This window comes from Xyrauchen texanus, chromosome 9 (assembly GCF_025860055.1).
Source record: "Xyrauchen texanus isolate HMW12.3.18 chromosome 9, RBS_HiC_50CHRs, whole genome shotgun sequence".
Taxonomy (NCBI): Eukaryota; Metazoa; Chordata; class Actinopteri; order Cypriniformes; family Catostomidae; genus Xyrauchen; species Xyrauchen texanus.
Window position 1 is genome coordinate 11835531 of NC_068284.1, and position 25232 is coordinate 11860762.

Below are 25232 nucleotides of genomic sequence, written 5' to 3' on the forward strand. Positions count from 1 at the left end.
ATTGTCATTACCGTCAGGAAAAAAAACATCTGTAAAAAAAAAAATTATAATCTCATTCTCATTAGCGTAATGGAAAAAACTTCACATTCTCATTACCTTAATGTTAAAAACAGCTCCTTCTCATTACAGTAATGGAAAAACATCTAATTTTCATTACCATAATGGAAAATACATCTCATTACCGTAATGGGGGGAAAAAAATCTCATTCTCATTACTGTAAAGGAAAAAAAAAAACGTCTCATCCTCATTACAGTAATGGGGCATTTTTTTATTTATACAGTGAGGAAAATAAGTATTTGAACACCCTGCTATTTTGCAAGTTCTCCCACTTGGAAATCATGGAGGGGTCTGAAATTGTCATCGTAGGTGCATGTCCACTGTGAGAGACATAATCTAAAAAAAAAAAATCCAGAAATCACAATGTATGATTTTTTAACTATTTATTTGTATGATACAGCTGCAAATAAGTATTTGAACACCTGTCTATCAGCTAGAATTCTGACCCTCAAAGACCTGTTAGTCTGCCTTTAAAATGTCCACCTCCACTCCATTTATTATCCTAAATTAGATGCACCTGTTTGAGGTCGTTAGCTGCATAAAGGCACCTGTCCACCCCATACAATCAGTAAGAATCCAACTACTAACATGGCCAAGACCAAAGAGCTGTCCAAAGACACTAGAGACAAAATTGTACACCTCCACAAGGCTGGAAAGGGCTACGGGGAAATTGCCAAGCAGCTTGGTGAAAAAAGGTCCACTGTTGGAGCAATCATTAGAAAATGGAAGAAGCTAAACATGACTGTCAATCTCCCTCAGACTGGGGCTCCATGCAAGATCTCACCTCGTGGGGTCTCAATGATCCTAAGAAAGGTGAGAAATCAGCCCAGAACTACACGGGAGGAGCTGGTCAATGACCTGAAAAGAGCTGGGACCACCGTTTCCAAGGTTACTGTTGGTAATACACTAAGACGTCATGGTTTGAAATCATGCATGGCACGGAAGGTTCCCCTGCTTAAACCAGCACATGTCAAGGCCCGTCTTAAGTTTGCCAATGACCATTTGGATGATCCAGAGGAGTCATGGGAGAAAGTCATGTGGTCAGATGAGACCAAAATAGAACTTTTTGGTCATAATTCCACTAACCGTGTTTGGAGGTAGAAGAATGATGAGTACCATCCCAAGAACACCATCCCTACTGTGAAGCATGGGGGTGGTAGCATCATGCTTTGGGGGTGTTTTTCTGCACATGGGACAGGGCTGACTGCACAGTATTAAGGAGAGGATGACCGGGGCCATGTATTGCGAGATTTTGGGGAACAACCTCCTTCCCTCAGTTAGAGCATTGAAGATGGGTCGAGGCTGGGTCTTCCAACATGACAATGACCCGAAGCACACAGCCAGGATAACCAAGGAGTGGCTCTGTAAGAAGCATATCAAGGTTCTGGCGTGGCCTAGCCAGTCTCCAGACCTAAACCCAATAGAGAATCTTTGGAGGGAGCTCAAACTCCGTGTTTCTCAGCGACAGCCCAGAAACCTGACTGATCTAGAGAAGATCTGTGTGGAGGAGTGGGCCAAAATCCCTCCTGCAGTGTGTGCAAACCTGGTGAAAAACTACAGGAAACGTTTGACCTCTGTAATTGCAAACAAAGGCTACTGTACCAAATATTAACATTGATTTTCTCAGGTGTTCAAATACTTATTTGCAGCTGTATCATACAAATAAATAGTTAAAAAAATACATGCATTGTGATTTCTGGATTTTTTTTTTTTAGATTATGTCTCTCACAGTGGACATGCACCTACGATGACAGTTTCAGACCCCTCCATGATTTCTAAGTGGGAGAACTTGCAAAATAGCAGGGTGTTCAAATACTTATTTTCCTCACTGTACATGGTAGTATTTGCTGTAATGTCTTTTAATTATGCTGATTTATATCAAATGGATGTATTATAGGGGTATGTGCTTAATTATCATGAAAAATAGAGCTAATTTTCCTTATGCAAAATATGTGTGTTTTTTTATTTTGGGGTGAAATATGACACAGACATGTTTTCATAGGTGTAACACCAGCAGTGTTCTTGTCCAGTGGTGTTTTTAGTTGTTCAAGCTACTACTAAGAAACCTTTTAAGAAATTTGTCTCTTACAAAATGTCATTTTAGCTAGGCCTACATAATGTTTACACCTTCAAAATGTTTCTCAATGGCACTGTTCACATTATGGAATTCCTATGCCAGTTTTCATTGATAAAGTAAAATCCTTTCTCATACTCCACACACATTCTGTACCATCTCCCTGAGACAAACCTAACATTCCCTAACCACATAAAAATAAAAAAAACGCACAAATACAGTAAATGTCCAGCATTTGAATGAATGTCCTTTTGAAGCATCTTTAAAGGTCAATACATCTATTACAGTGATGCATGTGTGTTAAATCTGCTGAGCAGGCTGTCTGCTCAGATGCCAGTCAAAGCCACTATTTTCCAATGTTAACGTGATTCTGATGTGTTTAGAAGTTAATATAGTGATATTGTAACCTTTAGCTCAGTGCCTGTAGCTATTCTATACCCTTGGAGTGGTGATCCGCACATGTTCCCCAGTTTCTCCATGCATGAATAAACAAAATGAAATTGAATGTAAGGGGGTGGCACTGTACCCCCCACCCATTTACACCTAGTGAAATATGGCCACAAGAAACCTCGTTCTTTAACGAACTCGAGCTGACCCACGTAACACCAATTTCGACAATTTACGACTGATTACACCAGAGCTGCTGCACTAACCAGGGTACTGAGCCTATTTCAGGTCTTTGCCGAACTAGAGCTGCAGTGCATTGGAGTCCAACAAGGATGAATGTGCAGCCTCACCAGACAGTCGTGTAAATCCAGGACAATGGCTTCTCATTTGCATGCGAGATGAATAAAAAATATGTCTCTCTATGGACTAAACAAACCCAGAGAATGTGGATAGTTTAGTGTTTAACAGCTGTGAAAACACTTAACTTAAAAAGGAAAAACAAAACTTGTTCTTGTGGCGTCTGCGATCAGAGAACAGGTGAAAGATAGATCAGTTATACTGTATAGTATGGAAGCCCTGAACCACTCCGTGAACACCAAATTCAGTAGGTGAAATGGTGTCTAGTGCCTTCCTGTAGGCACATGTCCTGCAATTTTTCTATATACTTTTTTTTTTTCAATTTTGTTTTCCTCTAAAACATTTTTCTGTCTCAAAATGTTTCCTCTCCAAACGTTCTTTTTCATTTTTTTCTCTCTCTCAAAATTTGTTTTGCTCTCTAAAAAAAAAATTTTCCTCTATTTTTTTTTTTTCCTCAAGAAGCAACAGGAGAAATTTTTTTTTGCTTGCCAGCTAAACATTTGCATGTGGTACCAACTTCGGCCACCAGGTGCCACTATCAGTAAGCGGTAAGCAAAATCTTATGCCAACAAGGTGACAGATGACAGCTGTATCACTCCAAAGGCAACGCTAACTCAAGTCATCCCTTTAAACACAGCACTGGCGACGCAACGGTCAAAGACATCTATGTATCTAGCGCATCTTTACATGGCCAATAAATAATAAAAAAAAATGCACATTGTCAATAGCAGCATCCATATTCCCGGTGGTGAATGCCATACCAATCAAACAACACACTGCTTTTATGTAGTCAAAAACAACATGGAGACAAATATACCAATTGCTGAATTTCCTCTTGACAAATAAAATTTCTTTGAGCATTATAGAGACATAAATAGGAAATCAGTGACACGGAAAGCTGTGAGTGGACGAGTTGGTGTACAAGGTGAAAATAGACTACGGAAACATGTATAGCTTATGTTTGGAAAATAGATGACTGTGCAATGTATAAAAATGGGTCATGGACTGTATACTTACATTTTCTCTTCTGCAACAGGTGTCTGAAACATCAACTTTAAATAAACAGAAAATACAATTGTCCAGGCGGGTTATTGGCAGAGTGTTTTGTGGATTCTGAATGTTCATTTATAGCCCTCCCATTTTAATAATTGATGTGATGTTATTTATACTATACCAATTTGCCAATAAAAATATAAAGTAACATGCAGTCTGTTTCGTCAGTCATTAAAGAAAATGAAGAACTATTCAAATATGTGGAGACAGGAGACAAGATGCCATCAATATTTACAATTACACTGTTTAGTCTTGATACTATAATTTTACATTAATACAAAAATAGTTTATTACAATATTTATAGTTATAAAACATTTTATGAAAAAAATAAGTGGTATTTTACTTAAGCGCAATCACTTACATGAAAACTAATATAATATTTACAATAATCGCCTCATAGACGCAGTAACTGAGCTGAAGCAGTGGGTGGCACAATTGCACTTCTACTGGCAAGATCGCAAGCAAGCCCGCTGCCCACCGGATCCTGTGTAAAGCCGCCTTTACTTATAGTGGCACCTGGTGGCCAAGCTTGGTACCACATGCTAATTTTTAGCTAGAAAGCAAAAAAATACAAATACAAATACAAATCTCAGGTGTTGCCTCTTGAGAATTTTTAATTTCCTAACATCATCATTTTTGCAGTACCATCATTACTAATTCATTTACAAATGCATAAATCATTGATATGCGGTTAAAAAAATATGAATCAAAAGGGCAACTGTCATGCAATACCTGCCAAATAGTGAGCCTTTTTACCTCACAGGCAATAAATGTTTAATAACACTAATTCATCATGAGTAACCTATAAAACATTTACCTTAATGTAAACGCATATGAATTATCCTTCAAATTCCACTACAATAATTTATTTTGCTGCATTGTGACATAAATTATGAATTAGAGTATTTTTTATGATTTTGATTAATATAAGTATTAGAAAGCCATGCTAATAATGAGAGCATCAACTGTCAACAAGGACAATTTCAAGACAAGTTCTCTTATTTGTGTTAAATTTACTCTCGGACGGATTAATTATTTTAGGTTTATGCTGTATAAATCTACAAAACCTACCATTCTACCTTAAACATTAGACCTAAACCTAACTCATGGTGTCATAAAAAGCAAATGAGAGATGAAAAATGCAATTGCTGAAACAACGATGTCATTTTATGGTGCTTCTATGACACTTTCAACCTGTGTATCGACTCCCAGGCTCTTCAGGACTCGTACCCTGGTCTTGTGCATTGAAAGTGCACCACTCTATTAGTTGTACTACTACTCAGTTTGATTTCACTCAAACAAGTTTGTAAATGTTAATTTTGTTATGAAACTTTAAAATATTTTGCCTTGCGCTATAGAAAAGTGTCATAAGACAACATTGTGTAAGGAACAGGGTGAAAAATAAGTGGTAATGAACTGTAAATCTGCTGTTTTACTTGTGATTTGTGTGAATAAAAGTAATTGTTGTTGTAGTGCCTCTAGTGTTCATTTCACAAGGAAATTGCTATGATGTACAAATTGGCATGTAAAATTTTACAAAAATGTAGGTATAGTAATTTGATTCTATGAGACCAAATGTGCCAAATGAATATGGTTCTGAAATACAGACAACATTCCTTCACAGATTTCCAACCTGTTACAGTGTGTATCCAGTCTTTGCGCTATGAAAACTGGCCACATTAAGAATGATTCAGTTCGCAAAATTGTCACTCGCGTAGTACCTGCATAGCTTTGCAGCCGCATCTCAGTCCTGCTTCAGGCAGTCACAATATTTATAAAGTTTCTTCCCTTCACTTAGTACTAGAGATGGTGGGCTGCTCTGTATACCAATGTGTGGCTGGGTCTGGTAAGCCCGTCCCCAATGGCAGAGCAATGAAGGGCGGGCATGTCCCCGTACCGACTGGTGTCATGCCCACAACGGGTCCAGGGTAAGGGTTGTGGTGTCCAGCGACCCCGTCAGTTCGTCCGATATGGATGTCGTCCTCCTCCGTCTCTCCAGTGGTCTTGCGGTAGACAGGATTATCGAAGTTCATGCTCTTGGTGCTATTCCGCCTCCAGTTGCGGTACACAAGGTATATACCGGCACACAGCACACCGAAGACCACTGTGGCAACAATAGGAACTGCATGTGTTTACACACAGCCGGGAGTGAACATATTAACGCATGGTTGACTGGCAGTGGATTGACTGACAAGACTGCCAGACAGATAGACAAAATAAACGACATACTAATAGGGAGAGAATGACAGAAAGATGGCAGGTTTTAAAGGATGAGTTCACCCAAAAATGAAACTTCTGTCATAATTTCAACTCTCATGTTGTTCCAAATATACACTCCTGAGCACTTTATAAGGAACACTATGGTCCTAATAAAGTGCCCGATGTGGTCTTCTGTTTTTGTAGCCCGTCTGTTTCAATGTGTTGTGCATTCTGAAATGCTATTCATCTCAGTACAATTGTACAGAGTGGTTATCTGAGTTACCGTAGCCTTTCTGTCAGCTCGAACCAGTCTGGCCATTCTCCATTGACCTCTCTCATCAACAAGGTGTTTCCATCCGCAGAACTGCTGCTCACTGGATGTTTTTTGTTTTTGGCACCTTTCAGAGTAAATTCTTCAGACTGTTGTGCATGAAAATCCCAGAGGATCAGCAGTTACAGAAATACTCAAACCAGCCCGTCTGGCAGAAACCATCATGCCACGGTCGAAATCACTGAGATTACATTTTTTCTCCATTCTGATAGTTGATGTGAACATTAACTGAAGCTCCTGATCCTGCAAGATTTTATGCCTTGAAATTCTGCCACAGGATTGGCTGATTAGATAATCACATGAATAAGTACGTGTACATACGCTCAGAGCGTGTATAAATATATGACTTTTGAAGAATGTTCATGTTGCGCTTTTTCATACAATGAAAGCATAATGTCTAGGCACTTTCATGCCCCACAGAGGACAGACATATTCTGCTGAACTTCTCTTTTGTTTACCATGGAAGAAAGAAAATCACACATGTTTGAATCAAGGTGAGTAAATGATGACAGAATTGAACTCTTTGGATGAACTACCTCTTTAAATTGACTGGATTGAATCCACAACAGCAAAGAAAATCTCACAAAAACAATTTCAGGTCATATTTCTATATTATATCCTTAAAACCAATACACTAACTTAAGAAGTGCATAACATATATACATCATAAGATATTTAGACTTGTTTTCAGAGAATATATCTTGTCTTACTGCATTACGATAATGAGAATTTGGGGTTAAAGTGTGCTTAATTGTCAGGAAAATAATGTCACAATGCAAATAAAATGAATGGTAATAAAATAGGCTACATTTCATATATGCAAAATCACATTTCTCGTTTCTTTCTTTTGATTTTGAAGTGTAATATTGGTTTTGTGTGATTCACCCAAATAGCTCACTGCAATCTGATTATTTAATAAGCAGATTGGGTTATGTGGTCTTAACAAATATTACTTTGCATGCTGCTAAAATACCATAAACTCAAATCAAATAAATCATAACATCTGTTCCCTCTGCAATGCAGCAAGTTTGATGTTAGTTAGTTTTGTTGTAGTATTCCCAAGGGAATTACTTTCTCCCTTGGGACTGACAAGGACAATAAAGTGAATTGAATCTAATTTCAGCCAGACACAGCACACTCACACATTTTAACTTCATTTACATACAGCTGAGCCTGCTGCCCCGGGCTCAATCACCTTGCAGTTAAAGCATTGGTGAGTAACACTGCTGTCAAACTATGCTCAAAATAGCACAGAGCAGGACCCTAGTGGCCCCTCGGAGCAAGAGATGTACATACCTACAGGAATCACAACGCCAAGCACTGCCACTGTCAGATTGCGGCCAAGGAGAAACAACTCATTGCCAGCTGGAGGAGAATGAGACAGAGAAGAATTAGTTATATATTTGGATATATAAACTTACAGTCCTTACAGTTAGATCACCCAACTGAATCTCTGTATACAAGCTGTTGCAGCTAATTAGGATGAAAATATACACATAAGTATTGGCTATTTGTTATCTAATGTAATGACATTCATATATGTTTATGCTCTGGCTTAAGTGTCCAAATACTTTCTGGGGCCACTGTACTCTGATTCAGACCACATTCACTTACACTGATGGGACAGGTTGCTCATGTCTCCTGGTGTGGTTCTTGATGACTGGGTTGGGATATGCTCTGCTGTAACATTTGAGAAGTCCGCAGGTGGTTCCTTTGTGCTGTAAGTGAGGAGCAATGAGGTACTGGTCTCAGCTACACTATCAGACTGGGAAGTCACTGCCGCAGCAAACTCCGGTACCCGACCAGCCCCTGTTACTGTTTCCATGGTGATGTTGATGGGGGCAGTGGGCGTTATGGCAGTCTCATTTTGGACTATGGAGATTCAATGGCATGAAAGAGGTTAATGCAACTGTATAAAAATGTATGTAATCAAATAATCAAGCTTTGTTCTGTTCCCCTACAGCCTAAAGGCCAAAGTATACTTTGGTTGTCCATGTTGCTGATCAATAGGCACACAGTAAGCATGGCATGACACATACTCTGTGCAAGTATTTGAATGAAGTCGCTTCTAGCTACACAAGCTCAATTTCATGCGTCTAGAACTCTGCTACCCGACCTGAGCCCGATAGGACCTGGCAAACCATCAGGTTTTCGGGCTGGGTTCCAGTCTGTTTTTTAAGTATAATTTCAGGCTCAGGTTTTGTTTGGGTTTGTAATTAATGAAAAATGACACTTCCGAACAGATGAGTTAAGGGTTGTTCACACCGAATGTGTTTTTGTGTGCGTATGTGCTATTTTTCAAATGCTTTGTGCAAACATGCTGAACTGACGTCTTTGGCTGCTGCACACAGGAAAGTTTCAGCGCTTGATAAACGGTAAGCCAGTGTTTTTCTTTTTGCCCTGGTGTGCTGAGGTACCGATGTGCCTTGTTTAAAATATTTATGCAAACTGTTACTATACTGTTACAGCTCATTGCAACAAATTTACTTGCTTGGAGGATAAATGATAAAGAGGGTGAGCGACATCAATTTCAAGCTTAAAATGTGACATTACCAGTCGTGTCACATAACAGTCTTGGGTTCGTGCTGGGTTTGGGCTTCAACTTAAGGCCTGTGCAGACCTCTAGCACAGACCGATATCAGACTGTCTCCTACAGTTTTCTCCTTCATGGCTAAGCAACGGTCTGAAGAGAATCTTGCTGAGCGAGTTAGATCATATATGTTTATCGCTCTCTACCTAAATATTAACACATCTGGTTTAATGGCATAGACATTTGAACGTAACTCGCCCCCTTGAAGTTAGTTACCGCCACAGTAATGCAAGAATGTCTGTTAAGCATCTACAATTGGACCATGCATTTATGTCCTTGCATAGAGTATGTGTCTGGCCTAAGGGACAGTGTGCTGAGCTCACCGGGTTCACATTGGCGTGTTTCAGGACTCAGCTCCTCTCCGTCTGGACAGGAGCAGGTGTATTTGGGTGAGTGCTCGCTGATCTGAGGGGCTCGTAGACACAGAAAGACACAGCCTCCATTAGTCACGCCGCCCAGGTTACAGCTGTCAGGTGCTGCACAAACACAAACATACAATGATTAATCACCCATTGGCGCAAACATCATTCTGTAAATCGCATGGGTGAAGCACCCTTCATCTACAGTCTGTGGAAATTTACACTATGATTAATATTTAACGGTAAACTGTTGACATTCATTGTCTTCAGCAGCAAATTGTTACATCAAAATGACTTGCATGCCAATTAATGCAAAAATAACAGGTGATGGATTACAAAAGGGAGAAATCTGACATAACATAGATTATGAAACGTTTGTAGTTGACCATTAGTCATACATTTCAAAAAGGGAAAACAAATACATAAAAATAGCTGAGCTGAACACGCACCTTCAGGTTGGCTTAGCTCGTGGTAAACCACAATGTCATGAGGGTCATTAAGGTGTTCTGCGAGGCTGGTTACATCTTGACCCGTGAGTCTGTTTGCGCTGTAGATGGCTTCATTCTCGCGGTCCGTCCAGTACACTCGATCCTGAAAGAGACACAAATCAAAAATTTTTACAACCTGCTCTTATGACAAATCGTAATAATTAGTACAAGATGGCGAAATCGTAAGAAATCGTCCGAGTTGGCTTGTAAAAAAACGTATGACTTTTACTCCCATAGTGAAAAATAAAGAACAAACAATATTATTTTTCCTTAGTTTAAGCCCTAACCCAAACCCTAAACCTAAATCATGATTTCAATATGAAAATAACTTTTGTGTTCCACAGAAAACGTTGGGTTTGGAACAAGACGAGGGAAGCGTATTTCAGGTAACTGACATAAAACAGTCATTTGTATTGCATAAATAAATATCAAATGATTATCCAAATGTGTTCAATGATGTTTCCTTTCTTACATAAAGTGTTGGATAGGAGGCTTTCTAACATTTAATGCCTGTATTGAATCGATTTGAAATTAAATTTGAAAGTTTGTTGATTGGTCGGTTTCTGTGGGAATAAAAGTCGTATATATTCGTACAAACCAATTGTATGATATCTTACCATTTCACCATCTCATACAAAATATTATGAGTTGTCTTGAGACTATGTTGGGTTTTGAATGTGAAAATGTGAGTGGTGCTTCGTGCAAAACTCGCCTCTACAATGCTAGGTTGTAGACAAAGTTGCTACGATGTTCTGGGCGGTTGTTAGCTGGTTGCTTACTGGTCAAAAGAGCCCACCTCAAGACTCTATGACAGGTGTGTCCGACTCAGTTCCTGAAGGGCCGGAGCCCTGCAGAGTTTAGTTCCAGCCCTGCTCCAAAATGCCAACTTGTAATCTTCAAGCACTCCTGAAAAACTTGATTAGCTGCTTCAAGTGTTTAATTAAGGTTGGAACTAAACTCTGCTGGACTGTGGCTCTCCAGGAACTGAGTTTGACACCCCTGCTCTTTGACATTTCTGTCCCTAGATATGGTTCAGGTCACTCATTCAATGTAAATATGTAGACTTTTTCACCTGTTTATTGCTCGCCAGGCGAAAATCAATCAATTTGAAAATAATTTTTAAAATCACCTCAACAATCAGCAGAATCTGAGGAATCATTAATGTCCAAACACAAACGGTGCAGGTTGAGTTATCCATCAAAGTTAAATACTAAGGGTTAACATTCAACTTTGATGCATAACAACTAACCATACTAACCCTAAATATGAGCAATAGTAACAGTGATGCTTGCTTTAGAAAATGAAGGGGAACCAGAAACAGTGCTGGGTAGTAACAGATTACACACAATATGGATTACGTAATCAGATTACACAACTCAAGTACTTATAACTGGATTACATTACATTTTAAAACGTGTGTTTTCAGATTAAAGTTACATTTTTATGGTTTACATGATTACATTCTTAATTACATCCCCAATTGGCTATAGGCAATAACTTGTGCATCATTTACTAATTCTGCTCCTTAATTTTTTTAAACAGCGGTCTGTATTTTAAATGTTTAATGTAACATCTAGACATGTGTGCATGTAGCTACCAAAATGTATACACTGCATTAAAAGTGCTTAATACAATTCACAAATTCACACAGGGTATTTGGTTTCTGTTTAAAATGTAATTTCTAAATGAATGCACAAATAAACACCAAACTGTTTGTGTTTGTATACAGTGCATCCGGAAAGTATTCACAGTGCTTCACTTTTTCCACATTGTGTTACGTTACAGCCTTATTCCAAAATGTATTCAATTAATTATTTTCCTCAAAATTCTACAAACAATATCCCATAATGACAACGTGAATGAAAAAATCACCATAAGTATCCACAACCTTTGCCATGACACTCAAAATTGAGCTCAGGTGCATCCTGTTTCCACTGATCACCCTTGAGATGTATCTACAACTTGATTGGAGTCCACCTGTGGTAAATTCAGTTGATTGGACATGATTTGGAACACACACTCAGGCACACACCTGTCTATATAAGGTCCCACAGCTAACAGTGCATGTCAGAGCACAAACCAAGCCATGAAGTCCAAGGAATTGTCTGTAGACCTCCGAGACAGGATTGTATCGAGGCACAGATCTGGGGAAGGGTATAGAAACATTTCTGCAGCATTGAAGGTCCCAATGAGCACAGTGGCCTCCATCATCCATAAATGGAAGAAGTTTGGAACCACCAGGACTCTTCCTAAAGCTGGCCGTCCGGCCAAACTGAGCGCTCTGGGGAGAAGGGCCTTAGTCAGGGAGATGACCAAGAACCCGATGGTCACTCTGACAGAGTTCCAGAATTTCTCTGTGGAGAGAGGTGAACCTTCCAGAAGAACAACCATCTCTGCATCACACCACCAATCAGACCTGTATGGTAGCGCTCTGGACCTCAGAAGGTTCCTCTTCCAACAGGACAATGAACCTAAGCACACAGTCAAGATAACAAAGGAGTGGCTATGGGACAACTCTTTGAATGTCCTAGCCAGACTTGAACCCGAATGAACATCTCTGGAGAGATCTGAAAATGGCTCCCCATCCAACCTGATGGAGCTTGAGAGGTCCTGCAGAGAAGAATGGGAGAAACTGCCCAAAAATAGGTGTGCCAAGCTTGTAGCATCATACTCAAAAAGACTTGAGGCTGTAATTGGTGCCCAAGGTGCTTCAACAAAATATTGAGCAAAGGCTGTGAATACTTATGTACATGTGATTTATCTTTTTTTTTTTTTATAAATTTGCAAAGATTTCAAACAAACTTCTTTCACGTTGTCATTATGGGGTATTGTTTGTAGAATTTTTAGGAAAATAATGAATTTAATCCATTTTGGAATAAGGCTGTAACATAACACAATGTGGAAAAAGTGAAGTGCTGTGAATACTTTCCGGATGCACTGTACTGCATTCAAAATAATGTATTTTAAACAAGCCGTCATCCACATGTCCATAATTCCATATATTGAGGCTTGTTTGAAATACATTATTTTGAATGCAGTACAGTGCATCCGGAAAGTATTCACAGCGCCTCAAAAAGGGGTATTCTCTCTTAGCCTGTTTTCTCTCAACTAATAAGCCTGCCAAGAAAAAGTTTCACATTAAAAAGTTGCACATTCTTTTATGTGCAATCTCTGTTACTAGAGTGAAAGCTAAGGCAGGCTTCCCTCTCCAGACTTAAGCTGAAGTAATAAGAACTTTAATTGTGTGGCTGGTGTGTAGGTGTCACAGATAAAGCCCTTCAGCATCCCCATTCTGCTCCAGTCCTTTTCTGCTGTGAGATTAACTTCTGTGGTGATTTTGTTCAAATACTTTAATCTACTTTCTTCATATCAAAACTCTGACTACATAAAACAGTACCCCAACCCTACGTTTCCATGGAGACTGCTGAGCTTAAGCAGCAAAAAATGTCCCACATAAAAATACAATACATATTTGAAATAGGATGTTGAAAATGAATAATTTTGAGCAAATGATTAAACTTTTGATTCAGGTTTACATTTAAAGAGAATATTAGATATTGCTACCCTTTAATTACACTCAATCCATAACTTTCAAAGCATTTATTTATTCACCTGAACATACTGATATACAATATGAGCTATTGTCTTTAAGTGCTGGTGACCATTTACATTTATGCATTTGGCAGATGCTTTTATCCAAAGCGACTTACAGTGCCCTAATTACAGGGACAATCCCCCCGGAGCAACCTGGAGTTAAGTGCCTTGCTCAAGGACACAATGGTGGTAGCTGTGGGGATCGAACCTACAACCTTCTGCTTACCAGCTCAGTGCTTTAGCCCACTACGCCTCCACCACAGCAGTTAAATTCACTGTAATGGGTAGATACACTGCAAGTATTAAAAAAACACAAACACAGACTAGACGGTGTTAACCACAGACAGTTAAACACACATATATCAGGTACACAATGGAAACAGATAGCCACAGGTCACTAAAAACACTTCCGACTACGAGAGAATTTGAAGAACTGCTGTAACGTAAAACTCTCTGATGAAACAAGACATGATTAAATCATCAGCCACAGTGTTAATGGAGAGTAGACCTGGAAAAATACACACACTCACCTCGAACACAGCGAGGGCGTAAGGATGGCCGAGAGTCTCGATGGAGGACAGGATGACTCTGCGGTGGGCCCCGTTTAAATCGACGCTGGATATCAGGTGCAGTTTGGCGTCCACCCAGTACAAGCGCTTGCCAACCACATCTGCATTCACAGAGACATGACAGTACAGTCAAGCAGCCTGGATGCTGAAAATCACACTAACAGTTTATATAAAGAGTGCTTAAAGCTCAGCAGTTTTAGACTTTTTCACTTTGAGTTCAACATCCTGGTCACAATGCTTACCTAGAGTGATTCCATTAGGCCACTCAATGTCTTCAGACACCAACACCTGCCGATCCACACCGTTCATGCCAGCCTTCTCAATCTTGGCCCGAAGGCCCCAGTCAGACCAGTACATGAACCTGTGAAAGTTGAAAGCACAGCTGTGTAATAGTCACAACCTGTAACTAAGTTACTCCAAATGTAATTCTTCCACCCACCACTAGGGGTAGTCAAATTTGGTGTATAAGCAGGTGAGTGGTAGAAAAAGAGAGCTGTTCAAAGCAGAGTATGTGAGTGGAGGGGAGTGGCAACACTCCGCTCCAGCTCCACTCCGGGTTGTCCATATCCCGCTCCTCGCACACTCCGCGCTCCTGGACTAGAGAAACCCCGCTCCGTGTTCGCTCCAAGGCAAAATTAGCGCCTCTCTACTATTAAACTACCTCTCCACTGTAAAGTTATTTCAATATGCTTTTTAATATCACAACCTTCCATGCAGAAGATGTATTAAATGATTAAAAGGTACAATGTGTTTTATTAGAATACTAACATTAGCCCAAGACTAAATTCAATCATTTTAATAGCTTACTTTTGAAACACGTCGGCAGTATTCTCTGGGTTTGAGCAATTAAATAAATTGCTAGATGCAAAAAACAAACAATCAAATAAAACAAAAAACATTAAATTAAAAATATAAATTACCAGAACAAAAACAAAACATTAAATTAAATCAAATTAATAAATTACCAAAAATTGCACTTCTTTTAATTAACCTTGCCCTATAATTCTGTGAACGAAAAGAAAAAAAAAATACATTCTCATATGTTCTACACTTTTTTCCTCTTTTCGCATTTGCTGAGCTTCTTCATCCGCAAATGTATAATGCATAAATTAGCCTACGGCACAAAAATACATTTAGATGGCAATCGATTAAAGTCAAACTATGCAATATTAACATGTTGATTAGTTCAGTTGGTGTTTTACGTCGTTAAAAGTTCAATTCTATTTAATGCGGGACATAATAGCCTACAGTTAAGATTGTGATGCATTAGATTAGAATGTTGATATGATTATTCAAAATATTTAATAGGGGAGAGATATAGATGTATGTATTACTAACCTTTAGATTTTCTCCATCTGTGAACGGATTATCATTCTCATAGGATTTCACAACAAACATTTGATCGTGGCAATCATCTCCCCACCCATGTTCTCCTTCGCCATCCCATCATTAATTTTCACTATATGCTAGTTGACGTAAGAATAAAGAGACAAGACACAAGCATGTAGTTAAGTCAAGCTTCACCGCAAGCTTAACTCAATAATAGGTAGCGTGAAAACAAAAAGTTAAAGTAACCTTCGCGCTGGAGGACGAATATTACCAAGTGCTACTTGATTTTAAATTAGTATTTTATCAAATTCTTTCTGGTTATATCATTCCAATAGTGTTTAACACTGCTTAACATGTGTTGAATTATTGCATTAAGGTCAGTTAACAGGTGTTTTGTCCGTGATAGAGCATTAGTGGAGCGCTCTTGGAGCGAGAGAAACTCCACTACTCGCTCCTCTCCCACTCCGCTCACATACTTTGGCTCAAAGGGTTAATAAATAGAGAAATAAAAGGAATGTGGCAGGAAATATGGGATAAGAAGGGAAAAGGAAGGCACATATACAGAATTCAAAGGGAAGTAGGTCATAAGAGATTGATTTGTGGTAATAGAAGGGAGGATTCGGTTATATCACATCTCAGAATAGGGCATATAGCACTTAATCAGTCTTACCATATCATAGGAAAACATGATACAAGCTTGTGTAGCACATTTGGACTACCAGAGACAGTGGAGCATGTGTTATTACAGTGCATAGTATTTAATAATGAAAGGGGCATGCTTGAAAATCAAGTCAATCATTAGGTATGAACGCATTGTCACTCCAGAATTTGGTACGAAAGTCCCCAGAAATGTATAAGGTTTTACTAGACTATTTAAAAGCAACCAATCTAATTAAAAGAATTTAGTAAAAAAAAAATCCTCATCATTGATGCTCCACATCTCAGTAGGTGCTGGAAATGCACAGTAAGTTTGTTTGCAACCGCCACAAAACCAAAAGAAGAAGAAGTAGTACAAGAAGAAGAGAGATGTGCTTGGCCAAGGAAGTATGGCTTACCCTATTGTTAGTAACTATCTCAGATTCCTGATTGGGAAAACTTGGTTTCATGCTCAATGTAAGATTTATTAATTTTTCTATTTTTCATGTGTATTTTCTTTAGTTTGGTTTTTGTAATGGTATGTGGTTGCTGCCCATGATTTGTTTGTACCTGAATTCTGTTATTACCTGGTTCCATTGCTAATATTAGTTTGTTTCTTCTATTCTTAGAAGGACTCCTTATTTCTACCTTTATTCTTAAGCTTTATTCTCAAAGTGGACCTTCATACAAGAACATTTGTGCTACATCACCTTATGGATCGTTTTCAGTCACAAGCATGAGGATTATATTGATGTAACTGTTTGTTTGGATTACTTTGGATTATTGCTACTAAATTCACAGATTTACATTTATCATCTCCACCAACGTATCTTCTCTTTCAACGGACAATCTCAGATACGTTTTTTTTTTACTCATTTCATCTGTTAGTGTTGTTCTACTTCCCCATTTATACAATGGTGTAAATACCTATGGGTTCAAGTACTGTTAATTTTTCAGCCATACCTACTCCATCTGTTCAGTGTATCTCTCAGTCATTCAATCAGTGTTCGTTAACATCTATTCTATTTATCATTTCTGCTTTATGATGCTGTATTCCACACTTCTTTTACATAAAATAAAAAACAAACAAACGTTTATTTGACTTATGCCTTGCTGTTGCATTTGATTTATATCTGGCTTAGTTATGTATATGTGTTATGTGTGTTGGCCGTCCCTATCTAAAACAGATGTATAGCTGGTACCTCGTACAAAGTTGCGGGGAACAGTTATAGCTGTCACCAGAAAACCCAAAATTGTTTAGTTCAAACTGATATGCAAAACAAAAAAACAAAACAAAACCGAAGGCTGGATAACAGTCATTCTTTTAACATTTCCTGTCCAGGTCTATTATTGTGGTATCATCAATTTCAGACTTACCAGTCTCTTAAACAACACTTGAAAATAAAAACTAATGTTTATGTTTACTAATGTTGAAAGTGTGTAAAGGAGTGTAAATTGGTAAATTTAAAATTAAATTATCAAAATATGCAAAAAGGTAATCCAAATGAAATCCAAAAATTATCAGATTAGATTACCTAAAATGTGCAATCTAACATATTATATTTTTATTTAACATTATACATTTTTTATTTAACAAATAATACATTATTATTACAATTTGAGTTGTGTAATTTGTATTAAGTATCAGATTACATTCTGAAGTAATCTAAAAACTGTTTACAAGTCTCTTCCTATCTGAGTAGGCAATTCTTGCCAATAATAAACTGTAAAGTCAACCAGATTATATGCAGGACTGGACAAAGAAAAGATAAGATAATTTTTTTTTAAGTGTATTGAGTTTTTTTTTCTTCCAATACAAGGCACTGAATGAAACTGAAAAGTTATGGACAATCCTTGGCTGATAAATGCTAAAGCAAATGAGTGAGTTCCTTCAACCATTTCTCGTTTCATTTCCTGTAAATGTTTGAATGATAAGACTTACATGTTTGCTGCTCTCTTTGTATGAGGTAAGGTTATCACAAGAGTTTAAATTCTTTATTCCAACTGAAATCTATTAGCAATTAATTGATAATATCTATAAGCTATTAAAAGAAGAATGTCCATTATCAAGTGACATTTTATGTAACTACCGTGGTTGGATGATGATAACTGAAAAAGCATGATTGCTGTGATTTATTTGAAAGGAAAGGTTATCTCTATGGAATAATAAAACTGAATTTAATAACAACTCTTCCATAATACACAACAGACCCCATGGGCATGTGATTGTGACCTTCTCTTAACATTTCAGTGGCCTTTAAAACCCTTCTGGTCTGTGAGATTAGCTTTGACTGGATTGGGGTACTTTCAGAGTACAGTATGTATTGCATGAGATTAATTTATTAATAGTTACTAATATGTTTTGGCATACAATTGCGCAGTTGATTTCCACCTCGGTGTGGAGCTCTCCAGTTCTTTTGCTGTTTTTGTTTGTTTGTCCTGTGTTTAGTAATGTCTTTTCAATCAGTTTCACCAGAGATCTGCTACTCTGTGCTTCACTGAAATCTGGCTGAGTGAAACCATTCCAGACACCGCATTACATCTGCCAGGCTTTCAGCTGTTCAGATCGAATCGCATTGGAGTTATCGGGGAAAACGAGATGCGGTGGAACCTGCTAGTTGGTGTACAGATGAAACAGCGTTGAAGATGATGTGCTGCCCTAAATAAGAAGCTCTCCTCCCCTTCCTAAAATGTAAGCCTTTCTACTCACCACGAGTTTTACTCATTTATTCTGGTGAGTGTTTACATTCCTCCACACGCGTGTGTGAGCGCAGTGCTGCAACAGCTGGCTGATCAGATAATAATAATATATATAATTGATCTATTGTCATACATTATACATACTTTTTTTGCATATATATATATATATATATATATATATATATATATATATATATATATATATATACATATATACAGTGAAATTATTTTTTCCACATATCCCAGCCAGTCAGAGTGCAGGGTCAGCCATGAAACGGCGCCCTTGGAGCAGATAGGGTCAAGAGCCTTGCTCAAGGGCCCAACTGTGGTGTCTTTGTGGTATTGGGGCTTGAACCCCCGACCTTCTGGTCAGTAACCCAGAGCCTTAACCGAGCCACCACTGCCCCTACAAAGATCACAGACATGGAGCAACAACACCCATACTCATTATTTTTCTTGGGGATTTTTAAGAAAACCTCCCTCGTGAACTGCCCAAATACAAACAGCACATTACATGCCCAACCAGAGACCGAAATATACTGGATCACTGTTACATTACATTAAAAGATGCATATTACTCTGTCCCTAGAGCAGCTTTGGTACTCTCTAATCACTGTCTGGTTCATCTTCTTCCAACCTACAGACAGAAACTAAAATCAGCTTAACCTGTAGTTAAGTCTGTAAAGATATGGACCAATAAAGCAGAGCTGGAACTGCAAGCCTGTTTTGACTGTAATGATTGGAGTGTTTTTGAAGCTGCAGCCACTGACCTGGATGAGCTCACAGATACTGTGACATCATATATCAGTTTAAGTGAGGACATGTGCATTCCTACTTTGACTTATTTAACATACAACAATGACAAACCATGGTTTACAGCAAAACATATGCAGCTTTGTCAGGCCAAAGGATGCTTACAGAAGTGGGGATACATTCATGTATCACAATCGTGTAATCAGGCCAAAAACACACTGACAAAGGAGATTAGAGCAGCTAAAAGAAGGTACTCTGAAAAGCTGGAAAACAAGTTTCAGCTAACGACCCTGCATCAGTATGGAGTGGCCAGAAAGACATTACCAACTACAAGACACCATCCCCAACTGGCTGATGACTTCAATGTGTTTTACTGTAGATTTGAAATGCCCAGTCTCACACCCCACACCCGCTCTGACCTTCACGTCACACAAACATTTACACCTCCTGAAACATACCTCCTCCCCTCTCCTGCTACTCAACCCGCACTTAAGATCTTTGAAGAGGATGTGTGCCGGGACTTCCGGAAACAATAGACAAGGAAAGCACAAGGCTCAGAGGGTGTTTCGCCCACTTGTCTAAAAGCCTGTGCCAACAAGCTGGCCCCCATCTTCACACAGATCTTTAACATATCACTGGAGCACTGTGAAGTTCCCAGCAGCTACAAATGCTCCACCATCATAACTGTCCCAAAGAAACCCAAGATTGCATGACTTAATGACTACAGACCTATCACCCTGACGTCTGTGGTCATGAATTAATTTGAGAGACTGGTGTTAGCCCACCTGAAGGACATCATTGGACCCTTTTGTATCCCCTGCAGTTTGCCTATAGGCTAACAGGTCTGTGGATGATGCAGTCAATATGGGACTACATTACATACTGCAACATCTTAACAGACCAGGGAAAGGGCAAGAATCCTATTTGTGGACTTCAGTTTGGCTTTCAACACCATCATCCCTGCTCTCCTATGGAATAAATTAACCCAGCTCTTGGTTCCAATCACTATCTGTCAATGGATCACCAGCCTTCTGACAGACAGGCAACAGTTAATGAGACTAGGTAAATTCACTTCCAGCACATGTACAATCAGCACTGGTTCCCCCCAGGTATGTGCTCTCCTCACTACTCTTCTCCCGATACACAAATGAATGCACCACCAAGGAACCTCTGTCAACCTCTTGAAGTTGGCTGATGACATTACAGTCATCTGCCTCATCCAAGATGACGATGATTCTGTATACAGAAGGGAGGTTGAATGGCTGGTTCACAGGTGCATTCAAAACATCCTGGAGCTGAACATTACTCAGAACAGTAGAGATAATAGTGTGTTTTAGAAGGAATACTCCAGCATTGACCCGTTCACCATCCTAAACAGCACTGTGGCAACAGTTGAGTCCTGGGCACTACCATCTAACAGGACCTGAAGTGGGAGACCCACATTGAATCCATTGTGAAAAAGGCCCAGCAGAGGTTGCACTTTCTTCGACAGCTGAGGAAGTTCAAGCTGCCACAGATGCTGCTGATCCAGTTCTACTCAGCAGTCATTGAGTCTGTCCTCTGCTTTTCAATAACTGTCTGGTTTGGTTCAGCTACCAAGTCAGGCATCAGAAGTCTTCAAAGGATAGTCTGGACTGCTGAACAGATTATTGGTACTCACCTTCCCACCCTCCAAGAATTGTATACCTCCAGTGTGAGGAAAAAAGCTGGAAAAATCACTTTGGACCCCAGTCTTTATGAACTGTTGCCCTCTGGCCAGCGCTACAGAGCCTTGAGCACCAGAACTGTCAGGCACAAGAACAGTTTTTTCCCTCAGGCCATTCAACTTATGAAAAGTGAAAATTGCACCCGGTACTCTCCATTGTGTCAATACAGTCGTGCATATTCAACTATTCACTCATATTTTCACTGGTGGCCAAAAGTTTGGAATAATGTACAGATTTTGCTCTTGTGGAAGGAAATTGGTACTTTTATTCACCAAAGTGGCATTCAACTGATCACAATGTACAGTCTGTATAGTCATTGAAAAAAAATTCAAACTTAATACATTAAAAAATCCTACATGTGCAGCAATGACAGCTTTGCAGATCCTTGGCATTCTATCTGTAAGTTTGTCCAGATACTCAGGTGACATTTCACCCCATGCTTCCTGTAGCACAGTCTTGTCGTGCACTTCTCACGCACCTTATAGTCTAGCTGATCCCACAAAAGCTCAATGGGGTTAAGATCCATAACACTCTTTTCCAATTATCTGTTGTCTAATGTCTCAAAAGTGGCTTTTTCTTTGCAATTCTTCCCATAGGGTACCCTTGAGTCTTCTCTTTACTTTTGTACCTGAAACTGGTGTTGAGCAGGTAGAATTCAATGAAGCTGTCAGCTGAGGACATGTGAGGTGACTATTTCTCAAACTAGAGACTCTGATGTACTTATCCTAGTTTAGTTGTACATCTGGGCCTTCCACATCTCTTTCTGTCCTTGTTAGAGCCAGTTGTCCTTTGTCTTTGAAAACTGCATTGTACACCTTTTGTATGAAATCTTCAGGGTTTTTTTTGGCAATTTCAAGCATTGTATAGCCTTTATTCCTCAAAACAATGATTGACTGATGAGTTCTAGAGGAGGGGTCAGAAACCTGTGGCACGCATGCCAGCATTGACACGCAGAGGGGTAATCACTGGCACACTAGCAACAGGGAGGGAGGAGTAGACTATTATATTTAGATGAAATTCCGCACATGCATTCCAATCTACATCTTGACGTAATCCTTCCTCAAGATCACACAGCATGTTTTCATGAGCTGAATTGGAGACTTAAAAAAAAGTTAAAATGTGACGGGGCTGCAGTATACCCAACAGACTCATGCAGCGCGTGCAATTCATTCACACATCACAAGCAGCGCTTCATGTTCGGTTAATCACGAGAGTAAATGCACCCACTTTGCTTCGTTTAGGCTACAAGGATGACAGCCTACATACCGTGTTTCATTATTATCTTTTTGCTTTCAGAACAACACGTGATGCAATAAGGAAAAGACCACTATTAATCCTTGAGATTTCCAACCCAGCATACAGGTACTCCGTCCTTAAACCAGAGTTACACTCAAAATTACATTAAACGATAAAAAATAAAACATATACCCACATAGTGGAGTTAAAAGATCTGAGTCTATTAAAAATATAAATTAAACCTGGAAATAAAGTTTTAGGATTTTGCAGGTGTGATTCACCGAAAAGGGCTAAATAGTTGACGGCTTGTAATGCGCGAATGGCTTTCACACGAAGCGTGAGTCTTCTCGAACTTTAAAAGTGTTTAATCTCTGATTCAGCTGATGAAAACACGCTGCGTGATCATGAGGAAGGATTACATCAACTTGTAGATTGGAATACAATTACAGTTGAAAAAAGACACATGACTCGTGGTCCTCTGCAGTTTTTTTATCATTCAGCATTACCTCCTATTGCCTTATAGCATAGTATAGTGTCCAGTGGATGCACAATTTAGAATCTCAGCGGATGTAGTAGGTCATCCAGGTATTTCTTGCCTACTATTTTATGAATGCTGAGTATTTCTGTCCATCTCCTCATTTGATGTACTCGTTTTTGCATACTATATAGTAGGGAAATACGTACTTGCCCATAGGGATTGTGTCTTGTTGGGTAACAGTGTTGGAATTAGATGTGTTCGATGGGTGATCTATGAAATGTGTGCTCACCCTCGCTCTGGATCGACAGCGATTGCACGCGGTTCACTCAGTTCAGTACTGATCAGCACGCGTCTCTTGTTGCCATCTGAAGATGCCACAGAGATGGTTCTGTCACCCGAGTCAGTCCAGTAGAGGTTGTGCTGGACCCAGTCCAGAGCCAGACCCTCAGGAGAATGCAGATCAGAGTCAATCAGAGTAAAATGTCGAGATGGGTCACTCGCCTCGTGGATGTACGCACTGTAGAGAGACATGATAAGTGATAAATCCCTTCTACATTTAAAGGGCCATTCACACTGACAATTATTTGTACTGACAAACTTGAAAGAAATTTCTTCTTTTTCTATGAGAGTTGGCATTCTGTGGTGACAGAGACCTTTGGTGAGGAAATTGACAAAAGAGACAGAGACAAACTGATAACTATTCATTTTTAATAGTTTTCAAAGACAGTTGGTGATTTGAGGTAACATTTGAGGTAACATTTGATTTGAGAGACCATTGGCGATGCAATAAATTTGAGCAGACTTTATGCAAATGAGCAGTGACGCAATGTATCGACTATCTTAACTATTTGATGTTCAATGGCATTCCAACTCAACTGTTCGATGTTATCAACTGTTCAATGACATTTCTACTAAACTATTTGATGGTATCAATTCAATGGCATTCCTACTCAAATGTTGGATGGTAACAACTCTTCAATGGCATTCCTACTCAAATATTCAATGGTAACACCTATTTAATAGGATTTCTAATCAACTATTCGATGGTATCAACTATTCAATGGCATTCTGACTCAACTATTCAATTGTATAAACTATTTAATGGCATTCGTACTCAACTATTCATTGGCATTCCTACTAAACTCTTCGATGGTAATAACTATTCAGTGACATTCCTACTTAACTATTAGATGTTATCAACAATTCAATGGCATTCCTACTCAACTATTCAATGGTTTCAACTATTCAATGGTATTCCTGCTAAACTATTCGATGGTAATAAATATTCCATAGCATTTCTTCACAACTATTTGATGGTAGCAACTATTCAGTGGCATTTCATTCAACTATTCAATGGTAAAAACTATTCAATGGCATTCTGACTCAACAATTCAATTGTATAAACTATTCAATGGCATTCCTACTCAACTATTCGATGGTATCAATTCAAAGGCATTCTAATACAACTATTCGATGATATCAACTATTCAATGTCATTTCTACTCAACTATTTGATGGTAGAAACAATTAAATGGCATTCCGAATCAACTATTCAATTATCTAAACTATTTAATGGCATTCTTAATCAACTATTCGATGGTTTCAACTATTCAGTGGCATTCCTACTAAACTATTCGATGGTAATAACTATTCAGTGCCATTCCTACTCAACTATTCAAAGGTTTCAACTATTCAATGGTATTCCTACTCAACTATTTGATGTTATCAACTATTACATGGCACTCCTACTCAACAATTTGATGGTAAGAACTAGTCAATGGCATTCTGACTCAACTATTCAATTGTATAAACTATTTAATGGCATTCTTACTCAACTATTCCATAGTTTCAACTATTTAGTGGCATTCCTACTAAACTACTGTAGCGTCTGGAGGAATCAATGAAGGATAATCATTAACTCAGCAGGTTCATGAAAACAAGAACTTACTGTTCCAACTCCCCTAATTACTGCAATAGCGCCAACTAGTCTCCACGAGCACAATAAATGGTCTGTGATAGGACAATGAACGATTGACAGAGAGACACTCCCGCTATTGACAGAGGATCCTCGTGGTGCTTTCTAAAAACCCCCGCACATGTGACACCCTGTGCTTCACCACGTGAGAAAAGGGCACGTGAGAAGTTGGCAACAGAGAATATGTGTGTCTTTCAGTTTTAAACTTAGAAATGTATGTCTAATGAAATATGTTTTAATCCCTGTGTGTTTATTTGTCTGATGATAGATCAAAACTAGTTGAAATTAGTTTAGTAGTGTAGTAAAACCTGTTATAGTTAATAAGAGGCCTTATATGTAATAGCCTAACAGTGTATATC

General features: G+C 38.8%; 1 protein-coding gene across 3 annotated transcripts in view; it reads right to left on the reverse strand.

Annotated features, from left to right (window-relative positions):
* Positions 1 to 25232, reverse strand: part of LOC127648772 (low-density lipoprotein receptor-related protein 8-like) — a 189246-nt gene that overhangs the window by 28769 nt on the left and 135245 nt on the right. For 2 of the 3 annotated variants that reach the window (XM_052133528.1, XM_052133527.1), the window contains exons 11-17: positions 23188 to 23415; positions 14303 to 14421; positions 14022 to 14161; positions 9859 to 10000; positions 9374 to 9526; positions 8075 to 8332; positions 7757 to 7825 (exon numbers count right to left, since the gene is read on the reverse strand). In XM_052133528.1, the coding sequence (XP_051989488.1) occupies positions 7757 to 7825; positions 8075 to 8332; positions 9374 to 9526; positions 9859 to 10000; positions 14022 to 14161; positions 14303 to 14421; positions 23188 to 23415 (1109 nt within the window). The remainder of the gene's footprint in view (positions 1 to 7756; positions 7826 to 8074; positions 8333 to 9373; positions 9527 to 9858; positions 10001 to 14021; positions 14162 to 14302; positions 14422 to 23187; positions 23416 to 25232) is intronic. The other variant, XM_052133529.1, reaches the window with a different exon arrangement.